The sequence below is a fragment of the Schistocerca serialis genome, chromosome 2 (assembly GCF_023864345.2).
Source record: "Schistocerca serialis cubense isolate TAMUIC-IGC-003099 chromosome 2, iqSchSeri2.2, whole genome shotgun sequence".
Taxonomy (NCBI): Eukaryota; Metazoa; Arthropoda; class Insecta; order Orthoptera; family Acrididae; genus Schistocerca; species Schistocerca serialis.
Genome location: NC_064639.1, coordinates 190,578,003 through 190,600,517, shown reverse-complemented (window position 1 = coordinate 190,600,517; position 22,515 = coordinate 190,578,003). Strand labels below are relative to the sequence as shown.

Below are 22,515 nucleotides of genomic sequence, written 5' to 3'. Positions count from 1 at the left end.
ATTCATTGTCCCAGGAAGGGGAAACTTTATTGACACATTCCTGGGGTCAGATACATCACATGATCACACTGACAGAACCACAGGCACATAGACACAGGCAACAGAGCATGCACAATGTCGGCACTAGTACAGTGTATATCCACCTTTCGCAGCAATGCAGGCTGCTATTCTCCCATGGAGACGATCGTAGAGATGCTGGATGTAGTCCTGTGGAACGGCTTGCCATGCCATTTCCACCTGACGCCTCAGTTGGACCAGCGTTCGTGCTGGACGTACAGACCGCGTGAGACGACGCTTCATCCAGTCCCAAACATGCTCAATGGGGGACAGATCCGGAGATCTTGCTGGCCAGGGTAGTTGACTTAAACCTTCTAGAGCACGTTGGGTGGCACGGGATACATGCGGACGTGCATTGTCCTGTTGGAACAGCAAGTTCCCTTGCCGGTCTAGGAATGGTAGAACGATGGGTTCGATGACGGTTTGGATGTACCGTGCACTATTCAGTGTCCCCTCGACGATCACCAGTGGTGTACGGCCAGTGTAGGAGATCGCTCCCCACACCATGATGCCGGGTGTTGGCCCTGTGTGCCTCGGTCGTATGCAGTCCTGATTGTGGTGCTCACCTGCACGGCGCCAAACACGCATACGACCATCATTGGCACCAAGGCAGAAGCGACTCTCATCGCTGAAGACGACACGTCTCCATTCGTCCCTCCATTCACGCCTGTCGCGACACCACTGGAGGCGGGCTGCACGATGTTGGGGCGTGAGCGGAAGACGGCCTAACGGTGTGCGGGATCGTAGCCCAGCTTCATGGAGACGGTTGCGAATGGTCCTCGCCGATACCCCAGGAGCAACAGTGTCCCTAATTTGCTGGGAAGTGGCGGTGCGGTCCCCTACGGCACTGCGTAGGATCCTACGGTCTTGGCGTGCATCCGTGCGTCGCTGCGGTCCGGTCCCAGGTCGACGGGCACGTGCACCTTCCGCCGACCACTGGCGACAACATCGATGTACTGTGGAGATCTCACGCCCCACGTGTTGAGCAATTCGGCGGTACGTCCACCCGGCCTCCCGCATGCCCACTATACGCCCTCGCTCAAAGTCCGTCAACTGCACATACGATTCACGTCCACGCTGTCGCGGCATGCTACCAGTGTTAAAGACTGCGATGGAGCTCCGTATGCCACGGCAAACTGGCTGACACTGACGGCGGCGGTGCACAAATGCTGCGCAGCTAGCGCCATTCGACGGCCAACACCGCGGTTCCTGGTGTGTCCGCTGTGCCGTGCGTGTGTTCATTGCTTGTACAGCCCTCTCGCAGTGTCCGGAGCAAGTATGGTGGGTCTGACACACCGGTGTCAATGTGTTCTTTTTTCCATTTCCAGGAGTGTAACATTGTAAATTTAATAACATATCATCCGATTACACGTACTTTCCCCATTATATCAGTTGTAATACAAATAATAAAGAAAATGACTGTGTTGAAAATAAAAAAAAAACTGACGAACGCAACTAGATCCAGCGGCTTGAACGCCAAACAGTTTTTTTTTTTTAATTTGTTCTATATTGTTCGTTGAATTTGTTCAGGGCGGACGTCGAATGATGCCCATTCAGTTTGTCGATGATCCGTGCGCTCAGTTTTTTTTATTATAAAGAGTAGCTAACGCTCTGACCGAACACGCTGAGCTACCATGCTGGCTCTACTCTTGCAGCAGCTTAATGGTTAAAATGGTCGTCGAATATATATATACAGGGTGATTCAAAAAGAATACCACAACTTTAAAAATGTGTATTTAATGAAAGAAACATAATATAACCTTCTGTTATACATCATTACAAAGAGTATTTAAAAAGGTTTTTTTTCACTCAAAAACAAGATCAGAGCTGTTCAATATGGTCCCCTCCAGACACTCGAGCAATATCAACCCGATACTCCAACTCGTTCCACACTCTCTGGAGATGTTAGAGAATTGGCTGTTCCCTCAGCTCGAACAAGAAGCACAGCAATTCATATTTCAGCAGGATGCAGCGCCATCACATTGTCACTTATCTGTCCGTAAATACCTGAACGTCAACTACCCGAGGCGATGGATCGGCTGCCAGGCAGTCCGTGACAGAGCACTTCATCACTAGCCTCCAAGAAGCCCTGATCTTACCCCCTGCGATTTTTTCTTATGGGGGTATGTTAAGGAAATGGTGTTTCGGCCACCTCTCCCAGCCACCATTGATGATTTGAAACGAGAAACAACAGCAGCTATCCAAACTGTTACGCCTGATATGCTACAGAGAGTGTGGAACGAGTTGGAGTATCGGGTTGATATTGCTCGAGTGTCTGGAGGGGGCCATATTGAACATCTCTGAACTTGTTTTTGAGTGAAAAAAAAAATCCTTTTAAATACTTTTAGTAATGATGTATAACAGAAGGTTATATTATGTTTCTTTCATTGAATACACATTTTTAAAGTTGTGGTATTCTTTTTGAATCACCCTGTATATTCGACGACCGAAATTATCTTGCGATTTTCTCAATAACGCTTGGGAAGTGCGCGCTACTGCTTACACACTTTGTTGTCCTCATGGAGTACTGCGACTGTACGAAGTCTGCAGTAAATCCGCGTTCCAGACGTCGTGGCCTCCCCTTGTAAGGCAGCTGCTGTGTGGAGCTCAGCCTCCAGCCTCCGGCCTCGCGTGGTCCTGCGGCGGGCGGTGGCCGCGTATTGATCGGCTGAGCGCGGCGCGGCGCGGCGCGGCGGTGGCCGAGTTCCCAGCACTGACCTCAGCTTCACACCCGCACCTTCCGATAGCTCCCTCCTCACGCGCCGGCAGCGTTCTCTCTGCAAACCACCAGCGCAAGGAGTGTTTCTGGTGGGGGGAAGAGACCTTTCCCGGAAACACACCTTAGCTGGCGTACACGCACAGAAGCAGGTCACCATCTAGCTGTGCAATGCAGCATACATTCTGTTAACGTACGTTTCTGGCGTTTATAGTAGTCAGTAACTTCTGTTTCCGTATACACCGATCAGCCAAAACGTGACTGCTGCCCACCGCGACGTTGGATGCCGTCAGGTGGCGTTGCGAGCACGCGACGCGTAACGGAAGTATGTAAACCCTAGTGAAGATATGGGCTGCAAATGGCGAAATCCGTTGAGATAAGCAACTTTGACAAAAGGCAGATTAATATTACGCAGGGCCTGTGAACGAATGTCTCGAAAACGGCGAAGCTGCTCGAATGTTCGCGTGCTACTGTCGTGAGCATCTGGGGAAAGCGGTAGAAGAGCAGTGAAACTACCACTAGGCGCTAAATGGTTGGACGTCCACAACTCGTCGCAGAATGTGGAATCAGGAGGCCTGTCTACTCTGTGAAGTAGAATAGGTGGTGATCTGTGGCATTTCTGCCGAAAAAGCACAATGCTGGTGCACGCACATGTGTTTCAGAGCACGCCGCTCATCGTACATTGTCGAACATGCATCTCTGCCCCCCCCCCCCCCCCCCCCCAACGTGTTCAAATGTTTACGCAACGACATCGTCAGTTATGATTGCAATGGGCACGGGGCCACGGGGATTCGACCGTTGATCGATGGAAACGTATCGGGTCTTATGTCAATCCTTCCGCAGTTACATTAGATCAGTGACAACTCTATGATAACTTTATGTTTCTATAAAACTGTCTCGTGCAGCGCTTTATGTCTGTATGTTCGGGATAATGTCAAGAACTACTGTGTAGCTCTTCAGTTCCTCATCTGTTGAGCTGGAGAAGAAAAAAGAAGAAGAAGATAATTACGTAACCGTACAACAGAGATTTTATTTTATCATTATTTGTATCTCCATCCCTCTCATGAAATGAGGGTGGTGACCCGCTCATCGAATGAAGACGTTAAGCTCGCCCGAACCCTCGGCGCATTTGAAGAGGAGTTCATGACTAGATAGCAGGCTTCACCGTCTCCTCCTTCTCAAGATACTCGGAATCGGTAGGAATCGAAGTTAAATCTCTGCCTGACCATGCAGATCTAGGTTTCCCTGAATTGATTAATTCCTAGAACTAGATGTATCCCTTGAAAAATAGGGCCATACTTTACCATTGTGCCATTCTTGCCAATGTCCGACCTGTTGCTCCTTCCTTAACGACTTCAGGGACAATGGATTGCTGAAATGTAATCTTACTTACTTCTTTGAATAGTTGCACGTCACACTAATCTCAAGTATCACTCGTCTGCACAACCCAGATACATTTAAGACACAATATATTGTCTTCGAAAAGCGGGTTGCCAATGTGCATGGAGGCAGAAACCCAAATTACGCCGCTGAATAGCCTCTCAGTGTCTCCCATCCAGTGATGCCATGGAACTCTGTCTTTTTATGACTGTGTGTTAATTACCAGCAGATAGCAGTCCCGATATACACACAAAAAATGGTTCAAATGGCTCTGAGCACTATAGGACTTAACTTCTGATGTCATCAGTCCCCTAGAACTTAGAACTACTTAAACCTAACTAACCTAAAGACATCACACAAATCCATGCCCGAGGCAGGATTCGAACCTGCGACCGCAGCGGACGCGTGGCTCCAGACTGTAGCGCCTAGAACCGCTCAGCCACTCCGGCCGGCTATATATACAAGTCAGTGAAAGTTTTGTCGCGAACACAATGATGTAAAGCGTTAACAAAAGATCTGGGCCGGCGGGGTTGGCCGAGCGGTTCTAGGCGCTACAGTCTGGAACCGCACGATCACTGCAGTCGCAGGTTCGAATCCTATCATGGGCATGGATGTGTGTGATGTCCTTGGGTTAGTTAGGTTTAAGTAGTTCTAAGTTCTAGGGGACTGACGACCACAGAAGTTAAGTCCCATAGTGCTCAGAGCCATTTGAAATGATCTGGTTAAATTTGATATTGGACGTCGCCTCAACAAAAGAAAGACACAATGGGCACTAAAAGCCAACAAGATGCTATAACATTCGCATAGAAAGTGACTGTTCAGCAGTTAATGTGTGTGCAGTGTGGGGAATGGAGATGGGTCAGTCACACTTAGTAAATGAAGTGAAGTCGTGCCCCTGCGACAGTACTACCGCAGGGGATTGAACCCAGTGGGTGGGACGGATGAGGAGAGAGGTAGAGTCAAAAGATACGCTATAGCGATTAATATTCAGTACCTCACAGTACGTCACCAGCGGCGTCACTATATGCTGCCGAAGAACTAGCAACTCGACACATCGATCCCTCAAAACTTATGGCCACAGTACACCACAAGTCGAAATCATTGCCAGTGATAAACTACTTGCGTTTTTGTCAACATAGTACTGTAGCTCAAACAGTATCCTTCTCATAAACTGCTGAAACCTAAGACCGGTGCATCACGGGGAAATGTCAACTTGTGTGCTCTTCGTCTTATTAGGGAAACGGTCTGCTGCCGAATTTCGAAGTTTTGTTCGTGCACAATTTCACGTCTACGTCTTTGTTACGTAATTCGTTGTCCGATTTTGTAGCAGAGAGTGCAAAGTGTACCAAAATATTCCCACCCTGTTGTGCTTCACTTTTTTATGGCGTGTGAGAAGAGCGGCTATCGGTACGTCCGCACATAATCCCGAAACTGTCTGATCTCACCGTCATAGTCGTTATTACTCGGGAGAGATACTTGCAGCCCAACAAAACAGAAACTATATCATATAATTTTGTCGTCCATCTACCAGGAGCAATGGAACCAGTTTTACACTAACAGAAATTGCAGTGGTTTAAGAGAATGGCCACCACAAGAAACTTGTTTACTCTGACAATTTAGTCTGTGGACGGGCTGAGGGTTTAATTAAACGCAGTAGCAGTTTTGTCTCCACAGACTACCCGGAGATCAAGCTGCCAGAATTATGTTACACAAGGCTCCTTGGGTAACAGAAGAAATATTGAATTTAATTGATGAAACAAGAAAATACAAAAATGCAGTAAATGAAGCAGGCAAAAAGGAACACAAACCTCTCAAAAATGAGATCGACAGGAAGTGCAAAATGGCTAAGCAGGGATGGCTAGAGGACAAATGTAAGGATGTAGAGGCTTATCTCACTGGGGGTAAGATAGATACTGCCTACAGGAAAATTAAAGAGACCTTTGGAGAAAAGAGAATCACTTGTATGAATATCAAGAGCTCAGGTGGAAACCCAGTTCTAAGCAAAGAATGGAAAGCAGAAAGGTGGAATGAGTATATAGAGGGTCTATACAAGGGCTATGTATTTGAGGACAATATTATGGAAATGGAAGAGGATGTAGATGAAGATGAAATGGGAGATATGATACTGCGTGAAGAGTTTGACAGAGCACTGAAAGACCTGAGTCGAAACAAGGCCCCGGGAGTAGATAACATTCCATTAGAATTACTGACAGCCTTGGGAGAGCCAGTCCTGACAAAACTCTACCATCTGGTGAGCAAGATGTATGAGATAGGCGAAATACCGTCAGACTTCAAGAAGAATATAGTAATTCCAATCCCAAAGAAAGCAGGTGTTGACAGATGTGAAAATTACCGAACTATCAGTTTAATAAGTCATGGCTGCAAAATACTAACGCGAATTCTTTACAGACCAATGGAAAAACTAGTAGAAGCCGACCTCGGGGAAGATCAGTTTTGATTCTGTAGAAATGTTGGAACACGTGAGGCAATACTGACCCTACGACTTATCTTGGAAGCTAGATTAAGGAAAGTCAAACCTACGTTTCTAGCATTTGTAGACTTAGAGGAAGCTTTTTACAATGTTGACTGGAATACTCTCTTTCAGATTCTGAAGGTGGCAGGGGTAAAATACAGGGAACGAAAGGCTATTTACAATTTGTACAGAAACCAAATGGCAGTTATGAGAGTTGAAGGGCATGAAAGGGAAGCGGTGGTTGGGAAGGGAGTGAGACAGGGTTGTAGCCTCTCCCCGATGTTATTCAATCTGTATATTGAGCAAGCAGTGAAGGAAACAAAAGAAAAATTCGGAGTAGGTATTAAAATCCATGGAGGAGAAATAAAAACATTGAGGTTCGCCGATGATATTGTAATTCTGTCAGAGACAGCAAAGGACTTGGAAGAGCACTTGAACGGAATGGATAGCGTCTTTAAAGGAGGATATAAGATGAACATCAACAAAAGCAAAATGAGGATAATCGAGTATAGATTTAAGTGTCACGAAGTCATTTCTGAAAGTATTTGTATGGAGTGTAGCCATGTATGGAAGTGAAACATGGACGATAAATAGTTTGGACAAGAAGAGAATAGAAGCTTTCGAAATGTGGTGCTACAGAAGAATGCTGAAGATTAGATGGGTAGATCATATATCTAATGAAGAGGTATTGAATAGGATTGGGGAGAAGAGAAGTTTGTGGCACAGCTTGACTAGAAGAAGGGATCTATTGGTAGGACATGTTCTGAGGCATCAAGGGATCACCAATTTAGCGTTGGAGGGCAGCGTGGTGGGTAAAAATCGTAGAGGGAGACCCAGAGGTGAGTACACCAAGCAGATTCAGAAGGATGTAGGTTGCAGTAGGTACTGGGAGAGAAGAAGCTTGCACAGGATAGAGTAGCATGGAGAGCTACATCAAACCAGTCTCAGGACTGAAGACCACAACAACAAACAACAACAACAAGGCTCTTTTTAAGAAAACTGTGTCTGAATTCGTTTGTAAGCTTCTCATTGATCTCACCTATCATGTGAAGTACGGCGGTAAGTACTCGTGCGTGATTTCTTTTTGTTGTTACGACTGGTTATAGAAATGAGAGCAATGTACAGAATAAAACTAACAGATTTCACGATTTAACTGCTACCGTTGGCCTAGGGCTGGTGATTAGACACTGACGTTGCTATTAACCTCTCCTTGCCGGCCAAATTCAGATGAGGAAAACGTCTTCCAACTTAAAGACTCGAACATGCTACATTTGAGTCGAGATCCAGTGTAACAGCGTACGCTAGCGAAGCCATAAACGAAGACGAGAGGTAGTATTGATACACTTTAACAAAAAATAGACGCAGCACGAAGGAATCATCCGAATGGGACGGAAACTGGGAGGTTTGGTGTACATGTACAGATAAAAAATTACAATTACAGAAAAATTTATCGATTTATTCAGAAGAAAGAGCTTCACAAATTGAGCATGTCAATAACGCGTTAGACGATCTCTGGCCATTATGCCATCAGTTTTTCGGCTTGGTATTGATTGACAGAGTTGTTGGATGTCCTCCTGAGGGACATCGTACCAAATTCTGTCCAACTGGCGCGTTAGATCGTCAAAATCCCGAGCTTGTTGAAGAGTGCTGCTCATAATGCTCCGAATCTTCTCAGTTGGAGAGAGACCCGGCGAACTTTCTGGCCAAGATACCTTTTGGCAAGCACGAAAATGATGAAATGTAAGCCCAAGATGGTTTACGACGAAGCGCTACAAAACAGATCATAGATTATCGTCGACGTACCGCTGTGCTGTATTGGTGCTGCGGATGACAACCAATGTGTGTGTGTGTGTGTGTGTGTGTGAAATCTTATGGGAATTAACTGCTAAGGTCATCAGTCCCTAAGCTTACACACTACTTAACCTAAATTATCCTAAGGACAAATACACACACACCCATGCCCGAGGGAGGACTCGAGCCTCCGCCGGGACCAGCCGCACAGTCCATGACTGCAGCGCCTGAGACCGCTCGACTAAACTCGCGCGGCGACAACCCATGGGGTCCTATTATGAAAAGACAAGGCACTCAAGACCACCTCTCCTGGTTGTCGGGCCGTACGGCGGGCGACAGTCAAGCTGGTGTCTCACCACTGTCTGGGAGGCGTCCAAACACGTCTTCGCAGGCCATTGGGGCTCAAGGAGAGGTGGAGATTTGATAAGGTAGTATAGGTTCCATGTGGGGGAAGGTAAACGGTTACAGAAAGCTAGATGGAGTGTATGTCGTCCGAGGGCTTAGAGGGACATATAGAACTTTGGTGGGATGGATAGCCATGCAACATTTTGCATAGCAGAGGATTGGTCGAATCAGGATTTTGTGAGGGTGGAGAACAATGGTGAGATGCAAACGCCATGTTCGACCTATTAGTTATTTTAGTCTACTGTGTAATAGCTTCGCTGTATTGCTGACTGTTTTGTGTCGCTAAGGAACCTCATCCGAGAAGGAACTACGTTTCTCTGAATTCTACATGTCTTTATTGTTGTTCTTCATCTTTCATGTTCGGTACTACAATGTATTACATAGAACGTTTTCTGTTTGCAGTGGAGTCCCTGGAATGTTACGAGTGCAACAGCCACACGGACAGCAACTGCGCGAAGGACGTGCCTCCTGACACTCTGAAGAAGGACTGCTCCACGCACATAGAAGGCGCCAAGTACAAGCTCTGCCGCAAGATCGTTCAGTACATTGACTTCGAAGTGAACGGCAGTAAGTTTATTCAGATGTGCTCGATTATAACTATTGTTTATTGGCTATCTCATTTCAAATGACTTTGATCATCTTAAGGTTGGCAATATGCATGCCAGCCGCTCGTTGGCAACGTTTTCTTCGCTTATGGCGGGTTCCAGCCTTATTATATCATTTCACTTTGCGCGAACTAAACAGGTCTGCGGTATTCTCCATTTGCGCCAATGAAGAACAGCGTTCTGTTTTCGGTTTTCTGTGGTCTGGAGGGGTACCAGGAGCTAACTCCATAAAGACTTTCAGTACAATACGGGACAATGCCTTACCATAGTGAAGTACACTATGTGATCAAAAGTATCCGGACACCTGGCTGAAAATGACTTACAACTTCGTGGCGCCCTCCATCGGTAATGCTGGAATTCAACATGGTGGTGGCCCACCCTTAGCCTTGATGACAGCATCCACTCTCGCTAGCATACGTTCAATCAGGTGCTGGAAGGTTTCTTGGGGAATGGTAGCCCATTTTTCACGGAGTGCTGTACTGAGGAGAAGTATCGATGTCGGTCGGTGAGGCCTGGCACGAAGTCGGCGTTTCAAAACACGCAGGTCAGGTCTCTGTGCAGGCCAGTCCGTTACAGGGATGTTACTGTCGTGTAAACACTCCGCCAGGGCCGTGCTTTATGAACAGGTACGCGATCGTGTTGAAAGATGCAATCGCCATCGCCGAATTGCTCTTCAACAGTGGGAAGCAAGAAGTTGCTTAAAACATCGATGTAGGCCTGTGCTGTGATAGCGCCACACAAAATAAGAAGGGGTGCAAGCCCACTCCATGAAAAACACGACCACACCTTAACACCACCGCCTCCGAATTTTACTGTTGGCGCTATACACGCTGGCAGATGACGTTCACCGGGCATTCGCCATGCCCACACACTGCCATCGGATCGCCACATTGTGTACCGTGATTAGTCACTCCACACAACGTTTTTCCACTGTTCAATCGTCCAGTGTTTACGCTCCTTACACCAAGCAAGGGGTCGTTTGGCATTTACCGGCGTGATGTGTGGCTTATGGGCAGCCGCTCGACCATGAAATCCAAGTTTTCTCACCTCCCGCCTTACTGTCATAGTACTTGCAGTGGATCCTGATGGAATTCCTGTGTGGTGGTCTGGATAGATGTCTGCCTCTTACACATTACGACCCTCTTCAACTGTCGGCGGTCTCTGTTGATCAACAGACGAGGTCGGTCTGTACGCTTGTGTGCTGTACGTGTCCTTTCACGTTTCCACTTCACTATCACATCGGAAACAGTGGATCTAGGGATGTTTAGTAGTGTGGAAATCTTGCGTACAGACGTATGACAAAAGTGACACCCAATCACCTGACCACGTTCGAAGTCCGTGAGTTCCGCGGAGCGCCCCATTCTGCTCTCTCACGATGTCTAATGATTACTGAGATCGTTAATATGGAGTACCTGGCAGTAGGTGGCAGCACAATGCACCTAAAATGAAAAACGTATGTTTTTGGGGGTATTCGGATATTTTTGATCACATAGTGTATTTACTAGTGAACTGAGCGATTCAAAATGGCCTAACAGACATGAAGGACAAGGATATAATAGGACGTCCGGTCACCTCCACTACTGATGCCGTATTGTGCAGGTTTGTAAATTTTAAACAACTGATGAGTGTCTGTTGATGAATTGCCATGTTAGTCACGGTATTGCATGTGACAACATCCATAACAGGCTAATCTTTCATAGAGTCCGTGCCAAAATGGGTTGTAAATCAGCAAAATGGAGAACGCAAGTGTGATCGTATAAGAATCTTCAACAGCAACTGAACTGCGATGCTAATGAAGATGAAAAGCTTTTTGAACGAATCCTCACTGGAGATGAAACTTGAGTCCATCACTTTGAACCAGAGAGCAAACGCCAGAGGGAGCAATGGAATGGATCTCCAGCCAGTAGGAAATTCAAGAATCAAACCTCTGCAGGAAAAGTGAAGCTCACTGTTTTTTTGGGACGCACATGGGCAAATTCTGAAACATTGCCAGGGACATTGGTCAATAGTCAACGTTCCATTGATATGTCTTAAAACGAGTCGAGGCCTGCAATTCGAAGCAAACGCTGTTGTCGATATAAATTCACATATTGCAGCCCACACCGTTCAGACTCCTTAGAATATACATTTTGAAGCGTTAGGGCATCCTGATATGATATAAAAAGAACAAGGAGTCAGTTTTGAAGAGATGGCTGATCCAGTATTAGAATCGGACTTAAGGGAGCTTCGGAGGACTTAAGATCAAATAAAGCAGAAGGGATAGACAGCATCCCATAAGAATTTTTAAAGTCATTGAGGAAAGTGGCAACAAAACGACTATTCACATTGTTGTGTAGAACGTATGAGGCTGGCGACATACCATCTGACTTTTGGAAGAATATCATCAGCACAATTCCGAAGACTGCAAGAGCTGACAGGTATGAGAATTATCGCACAGTCAGCTTCATAGCTCATGCATCCACGTTGCTGACAAGAATAATATACAAAAGTCTGGGAAACAAAATTGAGGATGTGTTATAAGACAATCAGTTTGATTTTAGGAAAGGTAAAGGCACCAGAGAGGCAATTCTGACCTTGTGGTTGATAATGGAGGCAAGACTAAAGAAAAATGAAGACATTTTCATCGTATTTGTCGGCCTGGAAAAAGCGTTCGACAACGTAAAATAGTGCAAGATGTTCAAAATTCTGAGGAAAATAGCATGAACTATAGGGAGGGACGGGTAATACACAGTATTACAAGAGCCAAGAGGGAATGGTAAGAGCGGACGACCAAGAACGAAGTGCTCGGATTAGAAAGGGTGTAAGACAGGGATGTTGTCTTTCGCCCCTACTGTTAAATCTGTATATCGGAGAAGCAATGATGGAAATAAAAGAAAGGTTCAGGAGTGCAATTAGGTGAAAGACTATCAATGATACTACTCGCTAACAACATTGCTATCCTGAGTGAAAGTGAAGAAGGATTACATGATCTGCTGAATGATATGAAGAATCTAATAAGTACAGAATATGGATTAAGAGTAATTCGAAGAAAGACAAAAGTAATGAGAAGTAGCAGAAATGAGAACAGCGAAAAACATAACATGAGAATTGATAGTCACAAAGTAAATGAAGTTAAGGAATTCTACTATCAAGGCAGTAAAATAACCAATGATGGACGGAGCAAGGAGCTCATCAAAAGCAGATAAGCACTGGCAAAAAGGGCAATTCAGGCCGAGAGAAGTCTACTAGTGTCAAACGTAGGCCTTAATGTGAGGAAGAAATTTCTTAGAATGTATGTCTGGAGCACAACATTGTATGGTAGTGAAACATGTACTATGGGAAAACCGGAACAGAAGAGAATCGGAGCATTTGAGATGTCGTGCTACAGATGAATGTTGAAAATTAGGTAGACTGATACGCTAACGAATGAGGAGGTGCTGCACAGTATCGGAATATGTGGAAATCACTAACAAGGAGAAGGGACAGGATGATAGGACATCTGCTAAGACATCAAGGAGTGACATCTGTGGTACTAGAGGGTCCTGTAGAGGGCAACAACTGTAGAGGAAGACTGAGACTGGGATACATCCAGAAAATTATTGAGGTCATAGGTTGCAAGTGCTGTTCTGACATGAAGAGGTTGACACGGGAAAGGAGTTCGTGGCGGTCTGCAGCAGACCAGACTGATGACTCAAAAAAAAGAAAAGGGCATCCTACGTCCAGTATCCATCTTGCCCTGTCGTATTTTCATTTGTTGGATCCTCTTACAGGTGGCGTAAGGGGTCTAAGGGCGTCATACTGGCCGCCTTGGAGCAGGAGAGGCACCACAGGACGTTTTAATTTCCACTGTCTATACCTTTACAAATAAATTCATAAAACTTTGTCAGCATGACCAGGAAGGAATCAGGATTCACACTTATAGCAGTGGAAGTCCAAAAACATAACAAAATGAATTTTTTCCATGCGAAATTTCATCATTTTTTCACTTACTATTGGCTGCATTTGTTGCTATAGGTACACTTTTCTTTATAAGTAATAGAGATTCTTCGATGAATTTTGCACAGCATACAAACCATACTTACAGATGTATAAAACTCTAGAATTTATTTAATTTACTAAAAAAATGAATGAGCTGTTACATTTTAAACTCCATATTTAGAAAGAACACGTATTTTATAGTTAATTATCTCAATTTTTGCCACAGTTTTAACCCACTTAATAAACTTGACTACAATAAGTTTCGCGTTAAGGAGTTTGTGTTTGATAAGCATACCAAGTTTGAAAGTAAAGGCATATTTATTTTCTATATTACATGTACCTAAGTACAGAAATTTGTATTTTGCGGAAAATGGCCGTTAAAGTTTCAGCTTGTATTTGGCATTCTTTTAGAACAGTCCAGCACCATAAGCAGGTTCGTTTTCATTTTCTAAATCAGTTTTCTCCCTTTTCACATTCCTATGATGAACTCTTCTTGATTTTACCTCCTCCAAAAATGATTTATCTCTTACCCTACACGCCCTCTGTCGATCGCATACAAAGCTTTGATGCTATTCACTCCGGGCTTAATTCCCATTTTCTCTAAAACATATATCCTGCTTTGCACACCATCATTAGGACATGAAACTGCGTCATAAACACCAATAGGAAGTGCATTTCTTCCCACAAAAATGGTTTTTGGCAATCTTTCCCCTAAACGTTGGTTAAAACTTTCATTTGGGTTCTGGGTACCGCCATGAAGGCACTTCTTCAATAAGTGTTCATTTGCAAGGTTCCTGAATATAGGTTTGATGGCTTCCATTACGGCAGTTGGTAGAGAATTCCTGTGATGATATTCTTCACCACCGGTAATTGACGTCTAGTAAACAAACACTTCCTTTTGGGAACAAGTTGTGGATAGGGTTATTGTCTGTGGACATTTTGTGGAAGTATAAGGCCCAAACTGCTTGCTTCATATTTTTCAAGTCCCCTGTGCTCCTTCTTATTGCCAAGCCATAATATGTCTGTTGTTGTTGTGGTCTTCAGTCCAGAGGCTGGTTTGATGCAGCTCTCGTACAGTGAAGCTGCATACCCTCGGGAAAAATTGCGGCTGTAGTTTCAGCCGTTCGCAGTACCAGAACAGCAAGGCCGTTTTGGTTAGTGTTGCAAGGTCAGCTCAGTCAATTATCCAGATTGTTGTCCCTGCAACTACTGAAACGGCTGCTGCCCCTCTTCAGGAACCACACGTTTGTCTGGCCTCTCAACAAATACCCCTCCGTTGTGGTTGCACCTACGGTACGGCTATCTGTATCGCTGAAGCACGCAAGCCTCCCCACCAACGCAAGGTCCATGGTTCATGGGGGGGGCGGGGGGGGGGGGGGCTAGTCAATTTCTGCGTCCGTCAGTCCCGCTTTCCCTTTTATTCCCTTCCCATCAGATAATTTTTTCTCCTGACAAATCTTGTCTCAGCCTTCTAAGTCTAGAGCCAAATCTTTTCTGCACATGTCCCACACATTCTAACTTCTGCACAACAGTCTCAGCTCCATATGGAGCACATTTTTGAACCTCAAGGAAAGCTTTACTATCACCATCACTAAGGTACTTTACGTATCGCAGGCCACGCGAGGGAACAGGATCTGGTAAACAAGCTGTCAACTCCCTGCACTTCCACACCTCCGCTTGAGCCTTTATAGTTCAGATTACATTCATGATTGGAATCCTTTTCACACAACTACGACAAAATTTGCTCACACTTCAACATCTAATACTTTGCCATTGTCAACAGATGTTGTAACAACACGATTCAATGCAGTGTCGGGAACTATGTCCCCATTTTTGATAGTATATTCTTCTGCAGCACTTTTCATTCTGCAGTTTCTTTTACAGCCCCAAGCAGTAAGCCATAACATCTATCAAATTTTTCTGAGTTAGGTGGAACATTCATCACTGCAGAAAGTGTTCTTGCTGCCTTCTCTCCCATCTCAATACAGCGCGTGCCTTATCCTACTCTCAAATCCACATCATAACCTTTGTTTACGATATTAGATGTCATGCAAGACGCACCAACGTTGCGTTCGGTGCATATCACAGGTAAGTTCGTAGCAACCCTTTCGTGGCACACTCATCTTCCACCATAGAAACATACTGCGTACCAAAGCAATGCTTGCACATAACATTGTCCAATATTAGCTGTGACAGTATGTTAACATCAACAATAATATTACACGAACCTTCAGATTAACAGCCTTCATTTTCATTAGCACCAAAAACAAGTTTCCTTTTTGAAGCACTCGGCGCTGGTTTGTTTACCGGCTGTGAGAGGTTGGTGTAACACTTGTTGTAGCATCCTTTACTATGTATCTCTTGCCCTGGTGACGTTGTTTACGGTTGAAGCAACGAATTCTAGACATCTTGTGCGATAATATGCCACAAACGAACACAAAAGGACACAGGCAAATGTAAATCGTTTCGAAATTCACAACACCACACTGCAACCCTTTCAAAACAGATAACAAAGTCAGCGATCAAAACAATGCACATCGATAGCAACCGAGAACGTATCGATATCAATAGTCCTTTGTTTCACGAATGACAATCTCTGGCGCAGATACAAACATTCGAATTCTACAGAGCGAAATACACTTACATATGGCAGAACGCTGTGCAAAAAGGTGTGGCGCTGCATCTTGGTAACTTAAGACCAAATAACGTGCCTTATAATCTCTCAAATATACATGTTTTATACACCAAACTATTCAGGAAAATGTACGCTACAAAACGGGCATATTTTTGAAAAAATGAATTTTTTAAATTTTTGGCGTCCTAGCCCCCCCCCCCCCCCCCCCCCCCTCTTAAGAAGTCGTCAAGTCACCTCCGATGAAAAGTTGAAGGAAGTGGAGCGTTTGTGCACAGGTTTATTTGACCGATGGGAGAGTCTGACGAAGATACTGAAAAGGCTGAACCGGCAAACGCCTATAGATAGATCCCAACTATCTCGTGAAAGCATACTTAAAAAGTTCAACGATCCAATTTTGACTGATGAATCAAAGAATATACACTGGCGTGCAAAACTTAAGGATGGAAGCAACTTTCACATGATGTGTCACTGACAAGTAACATAGCTCGATGAAACTTGAATCATACATAGACAGAACTACTACAGCATGGTATAGAAGGTAACCCTATGAGACTAACAGAAAAGACGCTTTTATTCAAAGACAATAATTACACTGAAGTCACCGCGATTCATGATGGTCCCTGGCCATTAAGAACGACTGGACATGGTTCTTAATAGGATGCGTGATCGTCACGAAAGGCATTGCATGCTCTGCAACGTGCTGCTTTGCTGGCCCAAGATTCGTGAGTTCTTGTGGTAGGGCGTTCCATTCTTCCCTCAACACGGTTAACAACTGCTGTTTTGTCGCTGGTGCAACACGTCGTCCAGATCCATCCCACACGTGCGCGATGGGATTTTGGTGGGGAAACGGACAGGCCAGTCCATTCGCCAAATATCCTCTCGTTCCAACAGCTCCTCCACCTGCGCTGTTCGATGCGGTCGTGCATTGTCATCCATTATAACGGAGTCAAGGCGGAATGCACCCCTGAAAAGTTGCAGATGGAGAAGACGTATAGTGTCACAATTACGTTGGCTAGTGCGTGCGTGTACCTTATTTTGGAGATTATGTTCGATAATGTACGTGGTTTTATTATGTGTTCCCATCTCCCACCATATCAGGGTGCGCCTAGCATTGTCGAACATTGTTGGTCCATGACTCATGACGTGGAAAGGAATAATGTTGCATGGACGTATTGACCTCCAAATCTTTGAACAAAGTGTACTCTCCTGTCAACGTTATTGTGACACTCTTCTCCTTCCTCAAGTGCGTCTTTTCAGGGGCGTTTATGGAACTGACTTTGTTTTTATGGCTAATAATGCGCTACCGCAATGAACAGCTACGTGGAGGAGCCCGTGGAATGAGAGGATATTCGGCGAATGGATTGATCTGCCCGTGCCCCCGTCTTAAATCCCATCGAGCACGTATGAGATGAGTTGGGGTGACGCATTGCCACCACGTCCAAATGTAGCAACGACTATGCAACAGTTGTCAATCACGCTGGAGGAGGAATGAAACACCTATCCGCAAAAACTCCTTACCAAATTTGCTGCCGTCATGGGACCACGTTGCAGAGCATGGAGTGCTGTTCGTGGTGATCACACACCCTATTAAGAACCATGTGCTGCCTTTTGTAATGTCCAAAGACTTTCATAAATTGAGGTAATTTCAGTGTAGTTATTGTCTTTGAATAAATGTCATTTCTGATTGCCTCATTGTGTATTTTTTTCAGTTGTCTTCTATACTGCACTGAAGCGCGAAAAAAACTGGTATAGGCATGCGTATTCAAATACAGAGATACGTAAACAGCCTGAATACGACGCTGCGGTCGGCAACACCTATATAGACAACACGTTTCTAGTGCAGTTGCTAGATGGGTTACTGCTTCAACAATGGCAGGTTATCAAGGTTTAATTGAGTCTGAACGTGGCGTTATAGTTGGAGCACGAGCGATGGGACTAGCATCTCCGAGGTAGCGATGAAGCGGGGATTTTCCCGTACGACCATTTCACGTGTGTACCGTGAATATCGGGAATCCGGTAAAACATCAAATCTCCGACATCGCTGCAGCCGCAAAAAGATCCTGCAAGAACAGAACCAACGGCAACTGAAGAAAATAGTTCGACGCGACGGAAGTGCAATCCTTCCGCAAATTGCTGCAGATTTCATTACTGGACAAGTGTCAGCGTACAGAACATTCAACGAAACATCATCGTTATGGGCTTAAGGGCCGAGAGCCCACTCGTGTACCCATTATGACTGCACGCCATGAAGTTTTATGTCTCGCCTGGACTCGACAACACCGTCATTGGACTGTGGATGACTGAAAACATGTTGCCTGGTCGGACGAATCTCGTTTCAAATTGTATCGAGCCGATGGACGTGCACGGGTATGGAGGCAACCTCAGGAATCCATGGACCCTGCATGTCAGCAGGAGCTGTTAAAGCTCGTGGAAGCTCTGTAATGGTGTGAGACGTGTGTTGGAGTGATATGGGGCCCCTGATACGTCAGTAAACGACTGTTACAGGTGACACGTACGTAACCATCCTGTCTGATCACCTGCATCCATTCATGTCCATTGTACATGTCGACGGACTCGGGCAATTCCAGCAGGACAATGCGGCACCCCACAAGTCCAGAATTGCTACAGAGTGGCTCTAGGAACACCCTTCGGAGTTTAAATACTTCCGCTGGTCATCAAACTCCCCAGATATGAATATTATTGAGCATATCTGGGATGCATTGCAACGTGCTGTTCAGAAGAGATCTCCATCCGCTCGTACCCTCACGGACATCCCTATGGGATTCATGGTGTCAGTTCCCTCCAGCACTACTTCAGCCATTAGACGAGTCCATGCCACGTCGTGTTGTGGCACTTCTGCGTGCTCGCGGGGGCCCTCACACGATATTAGGCGGATGTACCAGTTTCTTTGGCTCTTCAGTGTATGATGTTGTGGCGTAGCAAGACAGCCACGCCACGGAAGTAGCCGAAAGGCACGCGTTAACTCACGCAGGCTAGAGATAGGTCTGAAACAGGATACGTAATGAATGCTATAAAGAAAAGTACGTAGCTGCTGGAATACTTAACTTTAATCCATCCTTGTGGTACATCGCTATTGACGATATAAGTGAGACTCCATAGATACATGCAATAAACTACTAATGGCGCCTTGCTAGGTCGTAGCCATTGACTTAGCTGAAGGCTATTCTAACTATCAGCTCTGCAAATGAGCGAGGCTTCGTCAGTGTGCATCGCTAGCTACGTCGTCCGTACAACTGGGGCGAGTGCTAGTACGTCTCTCTAGACCTGCCGTGTGGTGGCGCTCGGTCTGCTATCACTGAAAGTGGCGACACGCGGGTCCGACATGTACTAATGGACCGCGGCCGATTTAAAGCTACCACCTAGCAAGTGTGGTGTCTGGCGGTGACACCACATATAATATACTATACTATACCATACTATAGCAGGTCTTTCTGTGTACAGTCCAAGTTTCATCGAGCTATGTTACTTGCCACTGATACATCATACGAAAGTTACTTCCGTCCGTAAGTTCTGCGCACCAGCGTACTACAACGCCCTAAGTATCGCTCACGCAAGGATCGTGAAGGCTAATTGCAGCGTTCTCAGAGACATCCAAGCAACCAATCTCCCTGCGATCCTTATGTGAATGGAATGTGAAAAAAACCCTAATAACTAGTGCAATGGAAACACCCTGTGCCATTCACGTCACAGTAATTTTCAGAGTATGTATGTAGATGTAGTTAAACGGTGACTTACTACTCAACGGATGTTTTTAAATTTTATTTCTGGTGATATTGGAAAGCTTGAGCATCGAAAAGCAGCGTGGCTATGATGAAAAATTATATCATTCCAAATGTTTTGGATAAATCGGAAAAATGTTGGCAGTCACTTTGTGACCTGCCTTCGTATGTTATCCGATGACGGAGCAAGAGGGAGGAGGAGATTAGTATTTAATATCTCGTGGACAACGAGGTCATTAGAGACGGAGCGCAGGCTCGGATTAGGGAAGGATGCGGAAGGATACCGGCCGTGCCCTTTCAAAGGAACCATCCCGCCATTTGCCTGAAACGATTTAGGGAAATCACGGAAGACCTTCATCAGGATGGCCGGAGACGGGTTTGAGCTGTCGTCCTCCCGGATGCGAGTCTAGTGTGCTAACCACTGCGCCACCTCGCTCTTCTGCAAGAACTTGACGAACAGTTTTGTAGGAGTCGCAGCTTCGCCTTCAGCATCTGCCAGCAGAGCGCAGGACGCAGTTTTGCGTCCTGTAGGTTCCTCGCAGTCTACTTATACTTCCACTGGAAGTATGTGCAGAAATTTTTATTTCTGATTGTCTTTTACTTCTGCCAGACCCCAGTTATTGCCATCCGCTCGTTTTGGGCGGCTGGGAGATTGTGTGTGTTGGTTATAGTCATGCTTACGCAGTGGCGGATACAAAAAAACCTCGAGGGGGCGCTAAAGATATCTTGAGCTTCCTTTACTTTTACTGTAATAAAAAATAATCAAGCCACATGCAAAGTTTAAGAAATTTTTATTTAAACTGAGTACACACATATGCAAGACAATGCCATCTTATTACATAAAAAAATTACAATTGTGGTTCTCTTCCTTAATTGATTAATTCTATGCGCCTATTCTTCCTGGCAAAGTGGTTAATTACGTCGTCAATAGGACAATCATTGTCAGGGTGAGTGTTCAACAGAGCTTAGCCATTAAGTCGATCCTCCTTCATTGTCGACCTCAGCCATGTCCTTGTACACCGCAATGCTGAAAAACTTGTTTCTACTGTAGCAATAGTCGCAGGTAGGCAAGCAAATATTTTGTACAGCGTGTGCAAAGTAGGATAGTCAGATCTAGTACAAACAGACAACGCTTGCATAACAGAATCACGATCATTAAGGACGTTTATGCTCGTTTGCTTGTATTGAAGAATCTCTCCCATTAGTTTCTTTTTAATCATAAAGAGTGATTCTTCTTCAAAGAACGGCAGTTCAGTTAAGCACTGATTCAATTTATGTGCCAGATCATTACCGTCATGTTTCAGTAGTTGTAAGGGCAGAAGTACGTTGAATTTTAAATGATAAATATTTTCTTCATCAAAATGTTCTCTCGTGTCAGTCGTAACGTGGTCCAGTGTTGGAATAAAAAAAATTCTTTTCCAATATGTCATGATGACATCATCTGGCAATTTATTTGTGTGGAACTTTTATTATCGATTTTGTTTCTTTCTAGTGGAATCGATAGAGGGCCTACATAGTAACAATGCGTTTTCAGGAAACTTCTCGAAAGTCACTGTTGCCGGAGATATACGCATCAATAGTTGGGTATGGGAAACTATTGTTACGCTATTAGTAAAAATTTTGTTACGGGTCTTGTAACAATATTTTTACTGAGAAATTGCTACAAATTACTATTATTAATAATTCACAATCAACTGATCACTTTCACTCTCGACTAATCTTCACACTTGCACTTGCTACGACTACGAGTTTTTACTTATTCATTCTTGGATCTTAATATTTCTGCTTCTGAATGTAAACTACCTTCCCATTTGGCGAATTGTCCGTATTTATAACGCTACGTATCGAAGGTTCTCCGTACAACAAAGCAGTAGAATATTCGCGAGTTTTCTTGAACAAATGCCAGACAGAATAACGTATCGAGATCAGTAGAATGGCCGCGATTTTTCTCGTAGGTATGTGTTAGCTTTCTGTGTGCCAGACAGAAACGTATAACATACGATGACGCGGACGCGCTTGCTGCATAGGAAAGTGCAAATACTCGATAACTCGATTCAGTCGAGACGACTGACGAAAGAAACGAATAGCGTGAGGGCTGACGACCGTGGGCGGCGCGGGTGGAATGCGGGTGACCAAGCGGGGGTGGGGGGGGGGGGGGGAGGAGGGACGCCCCCCAAATGTATCCACCACTGTGTCTATGAGGATTTGCTCAACTCTGTTGATCTTTGGTACGTCAGGCTCATTGCATAGAACTGTTTCATCAGGTATTATATCTCATTTGTAGTCAATTTTGAATTTGTCTTTAGGCTTGAGCACAACATGGGGAAAGATAGGTACCTGCACATAAATTTCACTGTGTACTCCTTTCCGCGATTATATTGCGATAAATTCTTCAGTATACCAACTTCATGCGACTGATCTTCGATTTATTCGCAGCTGCTCTATTCGTTTATTCAATTACTTGTACATGAGGCAGCTGTGACTATCTCTGTCTGGTAAACGTTTAGACGACATTAAAAGTTGTATAGATTCTGTAAGGGACGATAAAAAAATTTCTGTTTGAAGGCGTTGCTGCAACGTATATGCAACATAGCGCGACTCCGGCATGTAGGCAAGGGGCCAGTGCAGCATTGATGTCTTCCCGACGTGCGCTGTAAACGCGGAAACGTGCAGTATGCCGACGTTAATACCAAATGCGTCCAAACAGGACCAACGTGGTGTTTTTCTTTTCTTGGCTACCGAGGGGCAAACATGGC

General features: G+C 45.0%; 1 protein-coding gene across 1 annotated transcript in view; it reads left to right on the top strand.

Annotated features, from left to right (window-relative positions):
• LOC126456921 (uncharacterized) overlaps positions 1–22,515 on the top strand; it is a 184,082-nt gene that overhangs the window by 148,907 nt on the left and 12,660 nt on the right. The window contains exon 2 of the mRNA XM_050092854.1: positions 9,225–9,389. Coding sequence (XP_049948811.1) covers positions 9,225–9,389 — 165 coding nt within the window. The remainder of the gene's footprint in view (positions 1–9,224; positions 9,390–22,515) is intronic.